The sequence below is a fragment of the Hemicordylus capensis genome, chromosome 2 (genome assembly GCF_027244095.1).
Source record: "Hemicordylus capensis ecotype Gifberg chromosome 2, rHemCap1.1.pri, whole genome shotgun sequence".
NCBI classification, from domain to species: domain Eukaryota; kingdom Metazoa; phylum Chordata; class Lepidosauria; order Squamata; family Cordylidae; genus Hemicordylus; species Hemicordylus capensis.
In genome coordinates, this window is record NC_069658.1 from 201,851,303 (window position 1) to 201,868,797 (window position 17,495).

Consider the following 17,495-nt stretch of genomic DNA (forward strand, 5'->3'; position numbering starts at 1 on the left):
GGAAGGGCAGTATAGAAATCGAATAAATAATAATAAGAGGGCTAACCTGTGGAGCGACTATCCTATTTGAACCAAATTTGCTACACTTGTAGTGAGTGACACATGGGGATGCCTCAGTGGCTTAGTTTGTGATGATGTCATCCACCCCAATTCAAAATGGTGGACACATGGACATTTAAGGTGCAATTGGACTAACTTGTGAACCTCCTAACCAATTTGAACCAAATTGGCTACAGGTGTACACATAAGGACGGCTCAAGGGTGTAGTTTGTAATCTTATCCACCCTGATTCAAGATGGCAGACACATGAACATTTGAGGTGCAAGTAGAAACTGATTTGGACAAAATTTGGTACAGCTGTAGATACAGGGACACCTGAAACACGTAGTTTGTGATGATGTCATCCACCCCATTTCAAGTTGGCAAAGGCATGAACATTTGAGCCACAAGTGTGCTAACCTGTGAACTGCCTAACCGATTTGGACCAAATTTAGTCCAGTTGTAGGGATAGTGAAAGGAAAGTAGGCAGATTCATTCTTACTAGAACAACTTCTTGTTTTGCTTTCTTGGTCTTATTATGACCATCCTCCAATCAGTGTGCATCTTCAGTCATGCCACAGAGGCGAGGAATTTGGTACTGGGTACAGAATTCAAGATCCTGAGTATCTTGGCTTTCTTTATATAAGAAAAAGCAAGTTCCTAGTCCTCATGGTTGCAACAATAGGCATGAAAGCATGTGGGCAATGTCAGGAGAAATTTCAGCAGAGGAGGTGGGCAGGATTTTCAGAGATCAGGGAGAATAAATTAGTAAAAAAATAAGCAAATACATGCTAATTTGCATAATATAGATATAGGCCACAGAAGGCATCTTTTCTGGATATACAATTATTAGTACACAGAATATAGAGACCTGAGGATAGGGCAGGAAGATAGAAGAAATTTGAATAGTTACAAACAAAATGCTACAGCAGCTTCAAAAAATAAATGGACAGAAGGAGCAAAAATTAGTCATTCACCAGATCACATAGAAAAGCTCTTACTAAGGACAGAAAAGGGTAAAAAGAGAGGGAAATTGTTCAGTAGCAATAGTGGCAGCAACCTGCAATACCTGAAGAGAAATGAAATATTCATACCACAGTGAGTCTGAGTGGAAGTGTCTTTAGTGCATTCATTGCAAAATGCACTTTTCATCACCAGGGTTGCTCTGAAAAAATGTTCCACCAAGTTTGCAGCAGAAACTGGCTGTGCGCAACACTGATGGTCAGTGCATCATGTTTCACTACTCCCAGATTCCTGGAGCAGCTTTTTTTTAAACTTAAAAAAAAAATCTGTTTTTAATTATAATTAATAAGGTGATAAATAAATTGATACATGTGCATGCAGTGCTTTTTTTTAAAGCAAGTATGCTACACTAAAGCATTGTGGTTGATTAATTTTAGTTGAAATATGTATTCTCTGCCTTTCCACAGTAATGGCTAATGTAAATACATATAGAATACTATTCAGAAAAGAAAATGAAAACAAATTAAAAACATGGGTGGGTGAAGATGGAGGTTCCTGAAGAACATCTCGGTAATATTAACAAATTAGTATTGATATGTGAGTTTATTAAGAGTTCTAAATCTGTTTAAAATCCATTTTTAAGAACCACTTTTAGGATCTGGGGGAAATGGCATAAAATCCCACCACCACCATATTCCCCCTTGTTATCCATTTGTAGTCATCCTAAACTTCCAGCTTTAGACTCACCCTCTCTATTACTTGGTGTCTTTGGAGGTGTTGCAAATAAATTAAAGGATTTTTATTATTTGGATAAGCCAATTGATTTAGAACCAATTTGGGAGAAGTTTATGAATAAGCATTACTCTTGGTTAAATTTTCCTCAGTTTCAGTCCTTTATTTACATCCTGATATAGTTAAACAGGCTAAAAGGAATTTGACTATGTTTGAGGAATTAATATTAAAGGCTTCAGAAGTTTCTAAGGGATTTATTTCTAGATTATACGAGATTCTAAGAATTAAAATATCTGAAAGATTAATTGACCTTAAGTTGGCCTGGGAAAATGACCTACAACAAACTATTAGCGACTATTAGCGACTCACAATGGAATGGAATACGGAAATGGAAGCAGGTGTTTTCTACCTCTTCCCAAATTAGAACGAACTTTGTTAAGCTTTTTCACAGGTGGTATTTGACCCCTTCTAGATTAGCCCACATTAATAAGAGTTTGTCCCCACTATGCTGGAACAGCTGTGGAAATAGGGGAACATACTTCCATTTATGGTGGTCTTGTCCCAGTATTTTCTGCTTTTGGACAGAGGTATTTATAGAAATTGGTAAAATTACACAACAGAGGTTAGATATAAGACCAGAGTTGGCTCTGTCTATATATTTAAAAGCCTTGGGACTCTATACATTTGAAAACCCTAGGATGTATGTTGCACATCCCGTGGTATGTGGCACATCTCGCGAGAGTTGTCCAGAGGAGAGAGAAGGCACGGAGTAGGGCTGAGCAGCGGGTGGAGGGGCAGCTGCTGAGCAGGAGGTGGCGGCAGCGCTGAGGCAACAGTAAGAAGAGACATTGAGCAGATGCCTCCGTCGCCCTGCCGAGTCTCCTCACGAGGACGACGGCCAGGGCGGAAGAGCACCCCAAGGGCCGTCAGTGCAGGCCGTCAGGGAAGCCACAGCTCAGCCATTCTCCTCACGAGGAGACTTGGCAGGGCAACGGAGGCCGGCCCTTGGTGCACTCTCCCACCCAAATTGGCCATCCTCCTCACGCGGAGACTCAGCAGGGCGATGCAGCAGAGGCCGGTGGTAGGTGGCAACCTAGGCTGCCACGATGCTGCTCTCCCTAAGAAGGGGAGTGGAGGGGGAGGCTGAGAGCTAGAGTTGTGGCCGGGGAGAGCAAGAGAGCTGGGGGGGCCAAAAGAGAGTTGTGGGGAAAGAGAGAGAGAGAGTTGTGGGGGAGAGTAAGAGTGTTGGGGGGGAGAGAGTTGTGGGGTGGGGGAGTTTGGAGTTTGGGGTTTGAGTTTGGGGAGAACGAGCAAGAGAGTAGTGGGGAGGAAAGAGAGTTTTGGGAGAGAGAGAGGGAGAGAGGTGTGGGGAGGGAAATGGGCAGTTTCGCCACCTCCACTGCCATCCCAGATGGCAGGGGGCGGCTTAAGGTGGGGAGAAGGCAGGACAGGGAGCCGGATTGTCCGGGGAGGGGTGAGAGGCAGAGAACTAGGGTGCAGAAGTTCTGCATAGGGCCAGCTAGTTAAATTTATTTTCGGGAGCTAATTTGGCATTATTGTCTAAAGATCTTATAGTTTTCATGTTAACTGCGGCTGGCTTATCCATTGCACAATACTGGAAGCATAAAACCATGTCTCTGACCTCTTGGTATCAGTCTATGTGGCATACGCCATATCTGAAAAACGGACCCATATTATTTGTCTTCAAGCGGGTCAAACTAATCCTAATGATTTTTTCATGATATGGTCAGATTTTATTCTGTTCACAAATCAAGATAATTTTAGTCTTTCTCCTCCATGTAATTATTTACATATCTGGAAGAATGGTTAATGGATGTCATTATGTATCAGTTTTACTATTCATGTTTATGTATTGTCTTAATAAAATAAAATAAAATAAAATAAAAACTAAATCTAACCATGGTGGAGGAGGGGAAAGGCTTTTAGTGGAACCAGTGTTTGATCTGCTGTGATGTATGTCTGTCAAATTGTAAAGGTAGGGGGCTTTCCCTGAGGCTGAGAGCTGTTCTGTGAGTCCTCTCTTTATTATTATGTCTTCATTCTCTTGCTTGCTGCTCTGATCCTGTAACCCCCTTGCTGCGTTAACATTATTGACTTCCCTGTGCACTATATTACATTAAAACGTCTTAGCAGCCTTTCTCCTGCCTTCTTGGGTCCGTTCTCTCTTGGCTCCCCATTAGGCTCCTCATTTGTTCCAGTCTAGGAGTTCCATCTTCGCAATCAATTCATTTGTCCGGGTCTCCTACAGATATCATTGTGGTTCTTTCTCCTTCCACCCCCTTAGGCGCGCTTTTACTCTCCCCGGTCTCTCTTGGTATGATTTCTTTTCATTTGCAGGTATTTAAGTCCCTTTTAGAGGCCTGCTTCTGTTGCACTTGTCGAGGCCTGCTTTTGTTCCAAACTGATTTAGAAGCCACTTCTTGTTTCCCTAGCAGCCAAGTTTGACTGTCATTGCTTTGTACCACTGCTACTGTTGCTGATAAAAAAAACACCACTATGCTAAGGGCTGCACCAAAAGCGCTTGCAGTCTTACTTTAGATGGACTGGGGAGGAAGGGGGAGAATTCAGAGATGGCCAATGTGCAATTTATTTTAAGACTGAGGGGGCATCAGAGGGCAGTGCAGGAATACCTAAGGTATTCACGCTGATCTGTGTATAAGAGTGAGATAGTGAAATGGACTTCACCACTGCAGGTGGGTGATCACATTTTGAGTATTCCACTCTGATAAAACTTTCAGAAGTGTGGAGAAAATGGCCTGGTCTGCGTAGTGAGCTGCAGCATACACTCAGCTTGCCACAGGGAGCTATTTAAGGCAGCTACTGCACTGGAGAAGAGGGATGGACCGTTGAAAATCCCAAGTGCTTGAATGTTTGCTGATTGTGCTGAATGTAGAAGATGGTGCTGTAGAGCATAAGAAAGCATTGGCTGTCCATTGGGGCGGGGGGATGCACATTGCCAACTTCTTTCTTTGTATGTGTTTCTGTAAGGAAATGATAATTGCTTTCATCTTCTAGGATAAGGAAACAAAACTTAGAAATCAGAAACTGCAGTACCTATAAGATCTCTTCATACTCCTGCCCTATCTCTTTAAGAGCACAAAATGGGAGCTATGTGCTCCCAGGCCCAGGATGGGCACTGCCAGCATGGACCCTAGCTGCTTTGTACCATACCAGTTGAAGATTCTGGAGACTTTTCAGGGTCAGTCCAACATAGAGCATGTTACAGAAGTCCATTCTAGATGTCCCAGCAGTGTTTTAAGACATCAGGTTTGGCTTGGCTTTTAATGGCTCTGGTTCAGCTGGTACAGAGCCATTTTAATTAAACGTAGTATACCGTGTTGTCTGGTTTAGTAACTATTTCATTGTGCAGATTTTATTGGAGTTTTATTTTAACTGTATCATTGCCCAGACTGCTTGGGGAAAGGGACCAGCTTAAATCTTCTGAGACAAGGTGGCCAACAACTCCTATCAACCGCAGCCACAATAAATTGTTCCTGGGGTTGATGGGAGTTGTAGTCCAACAACAACTGAAGAGCCTCAGATTGGCCGCCCCTGATCTAAGTGAATGAATGAATACATAATGGGAACAAACTTCTAATGAATGAATCAAATAATGGCTTGGACATGAGGTGAAGGAGTGAGTGGTGATTAGTTCACAGCCTCCGATATTAGGCCAGGCTATACATTACACACAAAGCTACATATTTAAACATTGCTTCTTATAATGGAATCAGGAAAGAGACATTTTCATTGGAGAAATTGTGAAGGGGGGATGCTTTATCTCTTCTACTTTTTCTGAGGCACTTCCCCCTTCAGACATGTATGTGTTTCTTCTTGCAAACACACATCTGGAATCTTGGGATGGAGCAGCTCATATAGGGGAATCATGGCAGAACAGTGGTGGTTGGGAGAAGGGTTAAACACTCCATCCCCACCGAAAATCACCCCCTCGCAAAGCTGCTTTTCACTATACAAAGGTGCTATCAGGTTTAAATATATGCACTTGTGTGTCATTTGGCCCTTAGACTGCTCCTGGTTGAATTGATATTATTGGGTCCAGGGCAGCAAGGATTGGAGAGAAATAGGAGAAGATCTTCTGCAGTGAGCAGCATCTGGAATAGATTATAGAAATGTAAATATCTATAAATACTATGATTCAGTGACTTTTGATATTTTGGTGCAGGATTTAGGTATTCATAAGTTAATATTTTGGTCTACAAATCCCACAACTTGTCTAAATCTGTTAGTAATCCTATTCATGATGCTTTGTCTTTCCTCCCCGCCTTCCTCACTAGGGACTAGCCACACATTATCCAAAGCTACACATCATCATGGCATGCCTGCATGAGACCCGCACACCTTCCCCATCCTTTGGAAGCTTCAACACTATCCTGACCGAGAGCTCCCTCCGCAAACTGGACCCAGATGCTTCGGACTGCACCCCAGAAAAGGACCTGACACCTACGCAGTGTGTACTGCGGGATGTGCTGCCCATAGATGGGGGCGGAGGTGGAGGTGGGGGCAGTGGGCACAGCCCCATGCCCAGCGAGGAGACGCACGACCAGTTTGCTAACAGTGTGCTGCAACTGCACGAGAATGAAGCTGGTGGCGGTGGGGGAGGCGGGGCCGGGGCCGGTGCCGGTGCCGGGAATCCCGAAGTGCGGCCCACCCGTTACCATGCTGACCAGGTACGGCTCCACTGCCACACAGGGAGTGGCTTCCTGGAAGGCCTGTTTGGTTGCCTCAAGCCTGTCTGGACCATGATTGGGAAAGCGTATTCCACCGAACACAAACAGCAACAGGAAGGTAAGATGGGGGTTTTAGGGTGGCGGTGGCAGGCCTTTGGGCATGAAAAGAAACAAACAGTTGTAGGGACAAGGCATAGCCTTGAGACTGTGACCAGAAGGCTCTCTTGTGTGATTGCGAGTCTAAATCAGAAATGGCAGCAAGGAAGAAACTACTTCAAGGAAGAGGTGCCCAGTTGGGCCCGAGTTTTTTTGCCACCGTTAGTTAAACCACACTGCAGCCTTGCTAGTTCATTGCTACCCACAAGAACATGGAAACTACAGATTCTGAGGTGGCCTCTGGGTCCGAGAGTGCCTCATATCAGCTTCACTTGTTATGCAGGCTGCATCCTTGGGGAGCAGGGATCTAGCTGGCTACCATAGCAGGTGCCATGGTAAGGATTACTGCCATGCACTCTACTTAGGGCTGCCTTTCCAAAGTGTTTGCAGGCTGGTCCAGAACACAACAATTAGACTCTTAACAGAGGCTAGCCAGAGATCACATTTCACCAATCCATAAAGAGCTCTACTAGTTGCCAGTTTGTGGCTGGGCCCAGCTCATACTGCTGGGTTTTTTTGCAAGTCGCATCCAGTTAACCTGTGAATAGCTAGAGTTGTAGGAAGAAGGATTTTCACCTGGTCACTACACTATTGTTTAGATATGGACAGTTGCCCAGATCAAAAATATCTATCCCAATGGCCTCTCAGCAAATACCACAGGGAAATGTTTCCAAAATAATGGTGGTTATACCTCATTTTGGTATGCCCACATTTATTCTTGAACCTTTGCTTCCAGACATATTAAGCACAGCAATCTTTGCCCCTTTCCTTAGTGTGAGGTGTGTTGGTTGCTAGGCATTCAAATAGGTTTGAGATGGGAAAGGAGACTGGATTAATGACTGCTGATGTCACACAAAATATGCTAATGTCTCCCTAAAGCAGGCCTGCTCAGCTTTGGTCCTCCTGCAGATGTTGGCCTACAACTCCCACAATCCCTGGCTATTGGCCACTATGGCTGGGGGATTATGGGAGTTGTAGTCCAAAAACAGCTGGAGGGAGGCAAAGTTGAGCAGGCCTGTACTAAAGGAGGGGAAAGTACCACTATTCTCCTATCTAGTTCCTAGAAGAATGGGTGATCTCTTGGATAACAAGTTACAGGTTCCCCAAGCAGAGTCTATGACCTTCCCCTTCTTTGCAGTTTTCTGATGATACATCTCTTGCCCAAACCAGCAAAGCAGATCATAAGGATAAAGGAGACTGACAGCTTCACAGAGATGTGGAACATCATTTGATGTGTATCTCACCTAACTCAAATTTTGCTGTAGGGGTGGATTTGGAACAACATATCCCAAAACAGAGCTTCTAAAAATTTGATTCTGTCAAATCAACACAGCGTACAAAACAGAAGATAACGCAATGAAGGCAGGCATTAACAGAAATAAAAATGAATCACCAGAGGCTTTCTGGAATAAAATGTCTTATTTTCCCCTCTGAAGGCTAAGAGGCTTGAACGGAAGGGAATCTGAGGCCACTGCAGGTGTGTAGTAGTAATCATGACTAACATGGCAGACTAATTAAGCACCAGTGCTTTGTGAGAAGTACTGGTACTGCTGCACCGCAGACTAATACAGAAACGGCACTGTACAGGGGTGTGTGATTTTTGCCAACCTCCCTTTCTCCCGAGAGCACTCCATGTAGGTCCTCAGGGATCTACTTCCAGGTCACAGGAAGAACTTCCAGGGACAGAGGAGATTGGCAAAAATCCCTGCCCCCCCCCCCCATGTGAATGCAGCTGCGTTAGTCTGCAGTGCAGTAGCACCAGCATTTCATAAGAAGCACTAGTGCTTCCTTAGTCTGGATGCCAGCAGGTCTCCTGACAAGGCAGCCCACCAGAAGCCTAGCCGTATTGGCTTGGAGTCTAGAGTCGAGTCCCTTTGAGCAGCTGTCTTTTCCCAAGTGGTTGTTATTAATATCTATATACTGCTTTTCAGCCAAAGAAAATTCTCAAGGAGCAGATAAATTTAAAAAAGGTTTCCTGTCCCACAGTTGCTCACAATCTTAAAATAAAATTTGAAAAGACACAAGGAGCCAGCAACAACAACCACTGGGCGGGGACAAAATGCTGGGCTGAATAGGCACAGTTGCTCCCCCCTCTGCTAAATGTGAAAGTGCCACCACATGGAAGACACCTAACTGTCCACATAGCAGTTGTACTAGTCAGGGTGTTGTTATCTGAGCTTCACTGGCCTCTTTGTGGGCCGCTATGGCTATGGCCGTGTATCATCTGTCTTGAAGAAATAAAATTCTAAGACAGGATAACCTGCATTCTGTGGCCTGGATGAATTGCAATGCACAGCTCAGGCATAAGATAGCATTTTGTTCAGCTGCATGTATTTCTACTTTTACTGGTCATGGAGGTGGGAAATGTCAAAGAACTGGGCAAAATATTAAAGCCTGCCCTTTCACTACTAATGCACGCTCTTGCTGTCTCTTGCGCACGGGCACGCATGCACACAGACACACGCACACACACACACGATATTGGCCACACACTTTCAAAACTATCTTCACAGCCACAAGGGCTAGAAACACTGAGGCTATGCATACGAACCTGAGACCGGCACTGCCTGCCCGACAAGCCCAGGTTTTGTAGCCAGACTTTTACCTGTGTTAAAGAGCACAGGCGCACCTTTTACCCAGGTACAGGGTTGTGTGTATGCTTGGGCTGCACGCAGCTCGAGCATACACAGAGACATCCGCCTAGAGCACCTGTCTCATGGGGGAATCCTCCAGTGCACCGTACTCATCGCGTAGTGCATTGTGCGATTCTTGGAGGCCGGGACAAGAAGTCTAGTCTCCAGAGATCCGTGCTGCACAGAGCAACACGGATTGTGTGGGCATGCGGTGGCATGCCAGTGAGGACTATGGCGATCTTCTGTGGGGAAGGTAGGTTCCACCCTGCCTTCCCACCTGCCTGCCCAGACTTGAGCATAGCCTGTGTGTATGTGTGTGCGTGGCGCGCATGTAACCTGAGAGCCTCAGTATTTTGAATTCTGAGTCCTTACAGTGCTCATGTTTGCTTCCACATTACACACAGCCTTTGTTATGGCTGTGTGAACATATGCCTCTCCAGTCGTGAGGTCTTGGAGGGAGGGGCCTATCATGGAGGACAAGTCTATCAATGGCTGATGGTCTGGATGGCTATAGGCTACCTTCAGATTCAGAGGCAGCAGATCTCCGAATATCAGCTACAGGGAAGCAATGGCAAGATATGGGGGCACCTGCCTTCATCTCCTGCTTCCCAGAGGCATTTGGTGGGTCAGTGTGGGAAACAGGGTGCTGGACTAAATAGGCCTTGGGCCTAATCCAACCAGGCTCTTCCACTTTCTCCTCTCCCCCCAATGCAGACCCGTGGGAAGTGCCCTTTGAAGAGATCATGGATCTGCAATGGGTAGGCAGCGGGGCCCAAGGTGCTGTCTTCCTTGGACGTTTCCATGGAGAGGAGGTAGCTGTCAAGAAAGTGCGAGACCTCAAGGAGACAGATATCAAGCACCTGAGGAAGCTGAAGCACCCCAACATCATCACCTTCAAGTGAGTTTGGGGCAGGGTTGGCCTCTTTGAAGAGTGATCTAAGATCCTTACTTTGGGGTGAAATGGGGGTTCCTCTCTCAAGAAAGGAATCTCTCTTCCGGAGGACTGCTGGGCTGACTGTTTGGTAAGTATCCTCTTTCCCACCTTGGTGTATAACAACTGTGTGCCAGTGGTATATGGAGAGGAAAATAGCTTGCACTCTCTTGTGGAGAGAGCCCATAGTTCTTTGTTAGAGCACCTGCTTTATGTGCAGAAGGTCCCCGGGTTGATCTCTGGCATCTATAGATTGGACTAGGAAATAACCTTGTTAGAAAGCCACTGCCAGTCAGTGTAAACAAGACTGAGCGAGATAGACCAAGAGTCTGACTCAGTAGAAGGCAGCTTCCTATGTACTGTTGATTATGATCCTGTTGCCCTGCCCCTTTCCCTTTAACCATATCCATTCAGCCCCTCTCCTTCCTCAACTTTTACCCTTTCTTTAATAGAACATATGTTTGTTTGCTTTTCAAACAAACATATTCAAACATTACCTGCCTTTCAGCCCTAAAGGAGCCCCCAAGGCTTATAAACAACTTATTAAAAGCAATATAAAAGTTAGAAAAAAGTGAACAAAACAAGACATCTCCATCAACACACAAAAACACCACATTAAAATAAAGCCTGTATCTAGCAGTATAATATTAACTGCCCCAAAGTCCCTTACAAACAACCATCTCTTCGCTGCCTGCCAAAATGTGAGCAGGGATTGAGCCAGGTGACCTCCTTGGGAGATATACCATATTCCACCGATATGTAATAGCATCTGTGACTTTAAGCGTATACAGAGTGCCTTTCACTCACCACTGAGCAACAGCAGCCTGCCTCCGAACTAAGGGTAAGGACTTCCTTCTGGAGTACAAAGCACGTTCCTTATATAGGCCTGACCTATTTGTCTTCCTTTGAGAATATACAGAGTGCCTTTCAGTCACTGCTGAGCAACAAGGTAAAGGTCAAGTGTGCCGTCAAGTCAATTTTAACTCCTGGCGCCCACAGAGCCCTATAGTTGTCCTTGGTAGAATACAGGAGGGGTTTGCCATGGCCATCTCCCGCGCAGTATGAGATTATGCCTTTTAGCATCTTCCTATATCGCTGCTGCCTGGGAAACATACCAGTGGAGATCTGAACCGGCAACCTTTGGCTTGCTAATCAAGTGTTGTGCTTGCTGTGCCACTTAAGGTGACGCTGAGCAACAAACTATCTCTGAAATAAGGATCAGGACTTCTTTCCAGGGTATGAAGCAGGATCCCTATATAGACCATCCTCTGGTATGCCTGTTTTGAGAAATTGTGCACGCCTCCTCTGACAGCATTTGAAGAACTCAACCCAATATTTCAATTAACTTTACAGGTTATAGATGTATGTCGATATCACTACTGAACTTGATGCTGGCCTTCCAACCCTGAGCGTACTCACTTATTTTCACCCCTGCCTGTGTTCCAGCAGTGTCTAATGCACCCCATGCTCTCTCCCTCATCTTAGGGGCGTGTGCACCCAGGCTCCTTGCTACTGCATCATCATGGAATTCTGTGCCCAGGGTCAGCTTTATGAGGTGCTGCGTGCTGGACGCAAGGTCACCCCCTCACTGCTGGTTGACTGGTCTATGGGTATCGCTGGTGGCATGAACTATCTACACCTACACAAGATTATCCACCGTGACCTCAAGTCGCCCAAGTAAGAAGGGAAGCTAAATAACACTGTGGCAATGATTAGAGTGGGAAGAGAGCTGGAGGTGGGGAAGTTGGTTGAGGGCTACTGAGAGCAGAAAACCCAAGATGGAACCTAGAAAAATCACCATCATCTGGAAGGACGGTATATAAATCAAATAACTAACTAACTAACTAACTAACTAACTAACTAAATAAATAAATAAATAAATAAATAAATAAATAAATAAATTTATTTCCAGTTCCAGTTTGAGATCAGGGATCTCAGCATGTCACAGGTGTGAGGACAGGTTTCTCAGAACCTACAACACTTTGGGAAGTGCCATATATACAATAGGGATGTGCGTGGCTCGGAGTCCCCCCCCGGTCTAGCAGGGGGGGACCGTGACTTTAAGTGGGGGGTGGTGGTAGTACTTACCTGGCACGCGCGCTGCAGCATCAGAGACGAGCGCATGCGCCGCGCAGGACGCATGCGCGCCGCTAGCGCTCGTCACTGTTAAAGCTTTTCAAACTACGATGGGGGCAGGGGCGGCAGAGAGGAGCTCTGCCGCCCCAAGAAGATTTTAAAAAGGAACAGTGCCGGAGGGGGAAGTGCGGTGGGGGGGGGGTAAGTACTACCACCACCACCACCCCGCTTAAAGTCACAGTCCCCCACCCAGCCAGACCGCCGGACCTCTGGACCGGTCCGGCGGTCTGGTCTATCATGCCGGACCAAAGCCATGCACACTCCTAATATACAAACAATAGCTCTTCTTCTTCTTCTTCACCATCACTATCACCATTATGATCATCTATGGCATCAATACATGCCCTAAAATTACACTCACACTGGAGTGAAATCCCTCACACACACAAACACACACACCTCTCTAAATAACTAGAAATTGTCTAGCAAGGTGATCCAGATGCTGCAACAAGAAAATCTAAATTTTGTGCTCTGTACACGCTATACAAATCAAAAAGTACACAGATCAGAATATTTGACTTTTCTTGGCAGAAAATCTGGATTACCTTGCTTTAGAATTTGTAGTTATTTAGGGGGTGTGCGCTATATATGGCACTTTGCAGAGTTCCTTAATTTTAAAAAAATAGCCAGGTCCCTTCCTCCAAAGAGCTTATAGTTTATAATAAGGAAGTCAACAGAATTTGTAGTTATTTAGGGTAAGAGAAACAAGTGTGGCTGGAGTTAAGGTGAGCTTATACATGTGCACCTAGTAGGAATGTGCACGGATCCGGGTGGGGTGGCTCGAAGGGGTGGGAGGTACGACTTTAAGGGTGTTACCCCTCCCCCCCACACTTTCCCCCTGCCGGTGCTGGAGTTTTGTAAAATCTCTTGGGGCGGCAGCATCCCTCCCTTTCGCCCCTTCTTCTTCAGCTTGAAGTGGCTGGAGATAACGGGCGTGCATGCGCATGCATGCTCACGCACGTCAGACGACCTGTGTGCGCATGTGCCTGATACTTCCAGCCACTTCAGTCAAAGAAGAAAGGGCAGCAGGGAGGTATGCTGCCGCCCCGAGGGATTTTACAAAACTCCAGCGCCAGCAGGAGGGAAAGTGGGGGTAGGGGTAAGTGCACCCTCCCCCGCCCTTAAAGTCCTACCTCCCACCTCCGCCGAACATTTGAACCGGCCAGTGTTTGAACCTGTTTGGAGGCCCATAAAAGGGCCTCCGAACAGGTTTGTGCATATCCCTAGCACCTACTTAAAATCTAGTTACAGTAGATGCTGAACACAGATTCCCAACGGAAAGTCCAAAGTTCATGGCTCTGCAGATATATAGTGGTTGATGTCTCTCCCCAAAAGACCCATTGGCCTCCTGCACTGAAAGCAGGAGGGGCGCAGTGCTGAATGGGTCCCACAGGTTGGATGAGTGAGAGTATTACTTCTTCTCTCCATCAAGCAACAAAATAGTGGATTCCGAGAGGAAAATGGACTCCCCTAAGAACTGCCATAAGGTCAGTTCACACTTTGAGAACCTTGGTGGCAGAGATATCTGCCATGTTCTCAGAGAACCTTATTCTGTGGGTGACAAGTTCTGTGTAGCATTCACCCTGCTGGCATGAAGCAGTGAAAAACCAGTCTTTGCTTCCAGGGCTGGGTTATGACGTGCTGAAGCCCTAAGTTTTGTCAAGCTTAAAAGGCCCCATATCTTTGCAAAACAGGTTGGAGGTCCCACCTCAGCACATCACACACACACCCTCGCTATGCTGCTCATGGTTAAAGCACTATTCATCTGAAGGCTGCCTGTAACCATGACGGTAGGGGTTGTTCTAAACCAGGCCAGGTTCTAATAAAATTTTGAAATAATTTACAGTTATTTCTGCATACATTTATAAACACAATATGACAAATAATTGTGTAGCCATATAAGTATATTGTTGTCTTATCAGGATGGTGTCTGTTTTAGAGTCTATCCCCCCCCCCGCTTCTCCTTTTTTTCAACCAATTGAAAAAACCCTGAAATTTAGTCATTTTTTGGTACTAAGAGGCCCTCATAATGTGAGGTCCTGAACTATAGCTTACTTAGCTTGTGCCTAAATCCTGCATTGTGTGCATCTTCCCCTTAATTAGAAAGGAAGTTATACTTTTACACTACTCCCTCTGCTGACAACTGTGAGCATTGCAACCCTTTCTGGTCCCCTCTCAACTGGCACCTATACCAGCAAGAAGGGGGATTGCACTTCTTCATATTTCTTCTCTATCCACCTAGCATGCTGATCACTTATGACGATGTGGTGAAGATCTCTGACTTCGGCACTTCCAAAGAGCTCAGTGATAAGAGCACCAAGATGTCTTTTGCTGGCACTGTGGCCTGGATGGCACCAGAAGTCATTCGCAATGAGCCTGTCTCTGAGAAGGTTGACATTTGGTGAGGAGGAGAAGGGTCAACCCAGAAGAGGGGAGCCATATAGAGAGGGGAGGGTGTAAGGAGCAGGCACAGCATAAGAACTAGTTCTGGGTAGGTAACCTAACCACATACAAATATGAGGACCTCCACCATGGAATAAAAGATACACACACACCCCAATGCCATTTTTAAATTTTTAATAAATAATGTGACACACTATCAAATCCAGATCAACTACATAGACTACATTACCATAAAATAGGGGGGTGGGTTATTAACTGGTGGGTTATTATAACTGAACCAGGTATAGAGAGCTGTTCCCAGGAGCAGAGCAAGAGGTTAAGAATTCCACTCACAACTCACGTGAATTTCCAGAGACAAATTTCTACTTCCCTCCAGAAATCCTATAAGGATGAATTTTAGTGGACCTCTCTTAGAAAGACTTCCAAAGAATAGGAGCCATGACAGAGAAGGTTCTAGAACAGGGCTGTTCAACTTCAGCCTTCCTGTAGATGTTGGCCTACAACTCCCATAATCCCTGGCTATTGGCCGCTGTGGCTGGGGATCATGGGAACTGTAGGCCAAAAACATGGGAGTTCAAAAACAGCGGGGGGGGAGGGGGCTAAGTTGAGCAGGCTTGTTCTAAAACATGTCACCATTAGCCAAATGTCCTGGTAAGGAGTGATACAGAAACAGTCTGCTCCTGCAGATCTCAGTGAGGTGTGTGTGTGTTTCATCTGGTGAATGGCAGAATAAAGAGGAGGAAATGTCTAGAAAGTAAGCACTACAACACAAACTACCCACATTTTCCCAAATTAAACTCTGAATCCCCCCCCACCTAAAAAATATAGATTAATTACAGTGTTATGGTATTTACCTGAAAGGAAGAGGACTCTGAATATAGGATCCCCCCCTCCCCGATTTCTAACATTAAATAACTTGGGGGCGGGGAACTAGTCTTGGATTCAGGTAAATACGTATTGGAGTAAGAAAGCAGAGGTTGTTGAGAAAAATGAGAGGCACACAAGCAAACATTTTAAGCTCTGCCCTCACAAGCATAGAAACAAGACAACTGAAGGATATTAGATTATGCTGAAGATCTTTTGACAAAGTAAGTTTATGGCATGGTGCCCTTTCCCTGTGGCTTTCACATGGTGAATCTTCTTTGTGAATACACCCTCATCTAATGAGACCTGGTATTTACCTCATCAGAGGGACCTACAAAGAGGGGCTCTAGTTCGACGGCAAACCACATGCCAACCCTCAGCATCTCCAACTAGAGGGCTTCAGTCCTCTAGGAAGGGCCTATCTCCAAGCCAAGCCAAATGAACCTGGCCCCCTACACTCGATGAAGGTGGGGACACACCAAGAACACACCTGCTCCAACGTCATTAAAGGATGTGCTGATGTGTTCTAAGCACATCCTTTAATTGCATGTGAGGAGTGTTCATTGGAATTTCCCCCTACACATGCTCCAAACTCTATTTAAAGGGTTTTGCAGCGTGTGTAGAGGGGCAATTCCAATGAACAACCTTCATACATGATTAAAAGATGTGCCAAGAATGCATCAGAATGTGCTTTTATGATGTCAGGGCAGGCACAAATCAACACATTTTTCCTACTTAGGATCCTCTGAGAGTTTTGGGGAAAGGTTAAAAATTTGTTTAAAATTGTCTACTTGCCCATTTCTTTTTTGGTTTGGATAATAGGTAGCATCCATTATGCCCTACCACCCAACTCACTTTGGTGTCCCTAGGAGCTATCCATGAGGAACAATGCAGTGTTTTGAATTTCCTCATTGTTCCCTATGGCTCACAAGAGTGCACACAAGTTTTGCATTGCGATTTGCAATGCATTTTTCAACCCTGCCTTGAAAAACACTGCAGAAACACACAGTAAAAGGGAATCTGTCCCCACCAACACAGAACACACATTGCAAACACAGTCCAAAAATGGCCAAAAAAAAAAGATTCACTGACGCAAAATCCACTGCCAGCCACAGTGCCTACCCTGCAGTAACATCATTGGCACAAGTTGCTCACTCATACAAACTCCCCAGCCCCATTGGCCTTTAGTTGGGGATTATGGGAGTTGAAGTCCAATAACATCTGGGGACCCAGCGATGAGAATCCCTGACTTAGAGCACACCATGGGAAGCAAAGATGCATGTGGACACCCTCTCCCTACTCCTTGTCTGCTGAACAGCTGAGTCCCACTCTCTGTCTGCTTTAGGTGCCCACCACTTAGCCTGGGTGTCCATCCTAGCAAGCAACACATGTTTTGAATAAAGATCACTTCCTTAATCCTTGCCCAATGAACCATAACCCCCCATAGACATATTAATGTTACAGATACTGGCTCAATCCAGAGAAAAAACTGGTTAACTCTCTGCATAGCAAATGGGTTTTTAAAAATTATTTGCCTTCCAACAGGATCCATTCTTTCTCTACACCACACCCACATGGAAAGCCATTTCTGCAATAATTTGAAATGCAGATTGGACTCAGAAATCCATGCATATGCCCTAAATACACTTTATGGCTTCGTACGCCAGTTTCTAATCCAATTAGTCCAGTCTTAAAGTTTGCTGTTCCTTCCAATATTTTATGGCATGTCACTACGGGAATGGGCCATAATGCTTTGCATAGAGTTCAGATCAGAGAACAAGGAAGAGAAAGCAGAGGTTGCATTCCTCCCATCCAAAAAAACACAAAGAAGCCAGCAAAAGATCAGACTTAGCAACAGCCAGCCAGCCTACCTGCTCTCTAACCAAAATGGTGATTGGATCCTTCTGAGTAGGTAAAAGGAAAATACTT

General features: G+C 45.4%; 1 protein-coding gene across 2 annotated transcripts in view; it reads left to right on the forward strand.

The window, feature by feature from the left end:
- MAP3K12 (mitogen-activated protein kinase kinase kinase 12) overlaps positions 1-17,495 on the forward strand; it is a 152,275-nt gene that overhangs the window by 103,456 nt on the left and 31,324 nt on the right. For both annotated transcript variants that reach the window (XM_053297519.1, XM_053297520.1), the window contains exons 2-5: positions 6,051-6,561; positions 9,947-10,130; positions 11,649-11,840; positions 14,542-14,700. In XM_053297519.1, coding sequence (XP_053153494.1) covers positions 6,087-6,561; positions 9,947-10,130; positions 11,649-11,840; positions 14,542-14,700 — 1,010 coding nt within the window. In that variant the 5' untranslated portion in view covers positions 6,051-6,086. The remainder of the gene's footprint in view (positions 1-6,050; positions 6,562-9,946; positions 10,131-11,648; positions 11,841-14,541; positions 14,701-17,495) is intronic.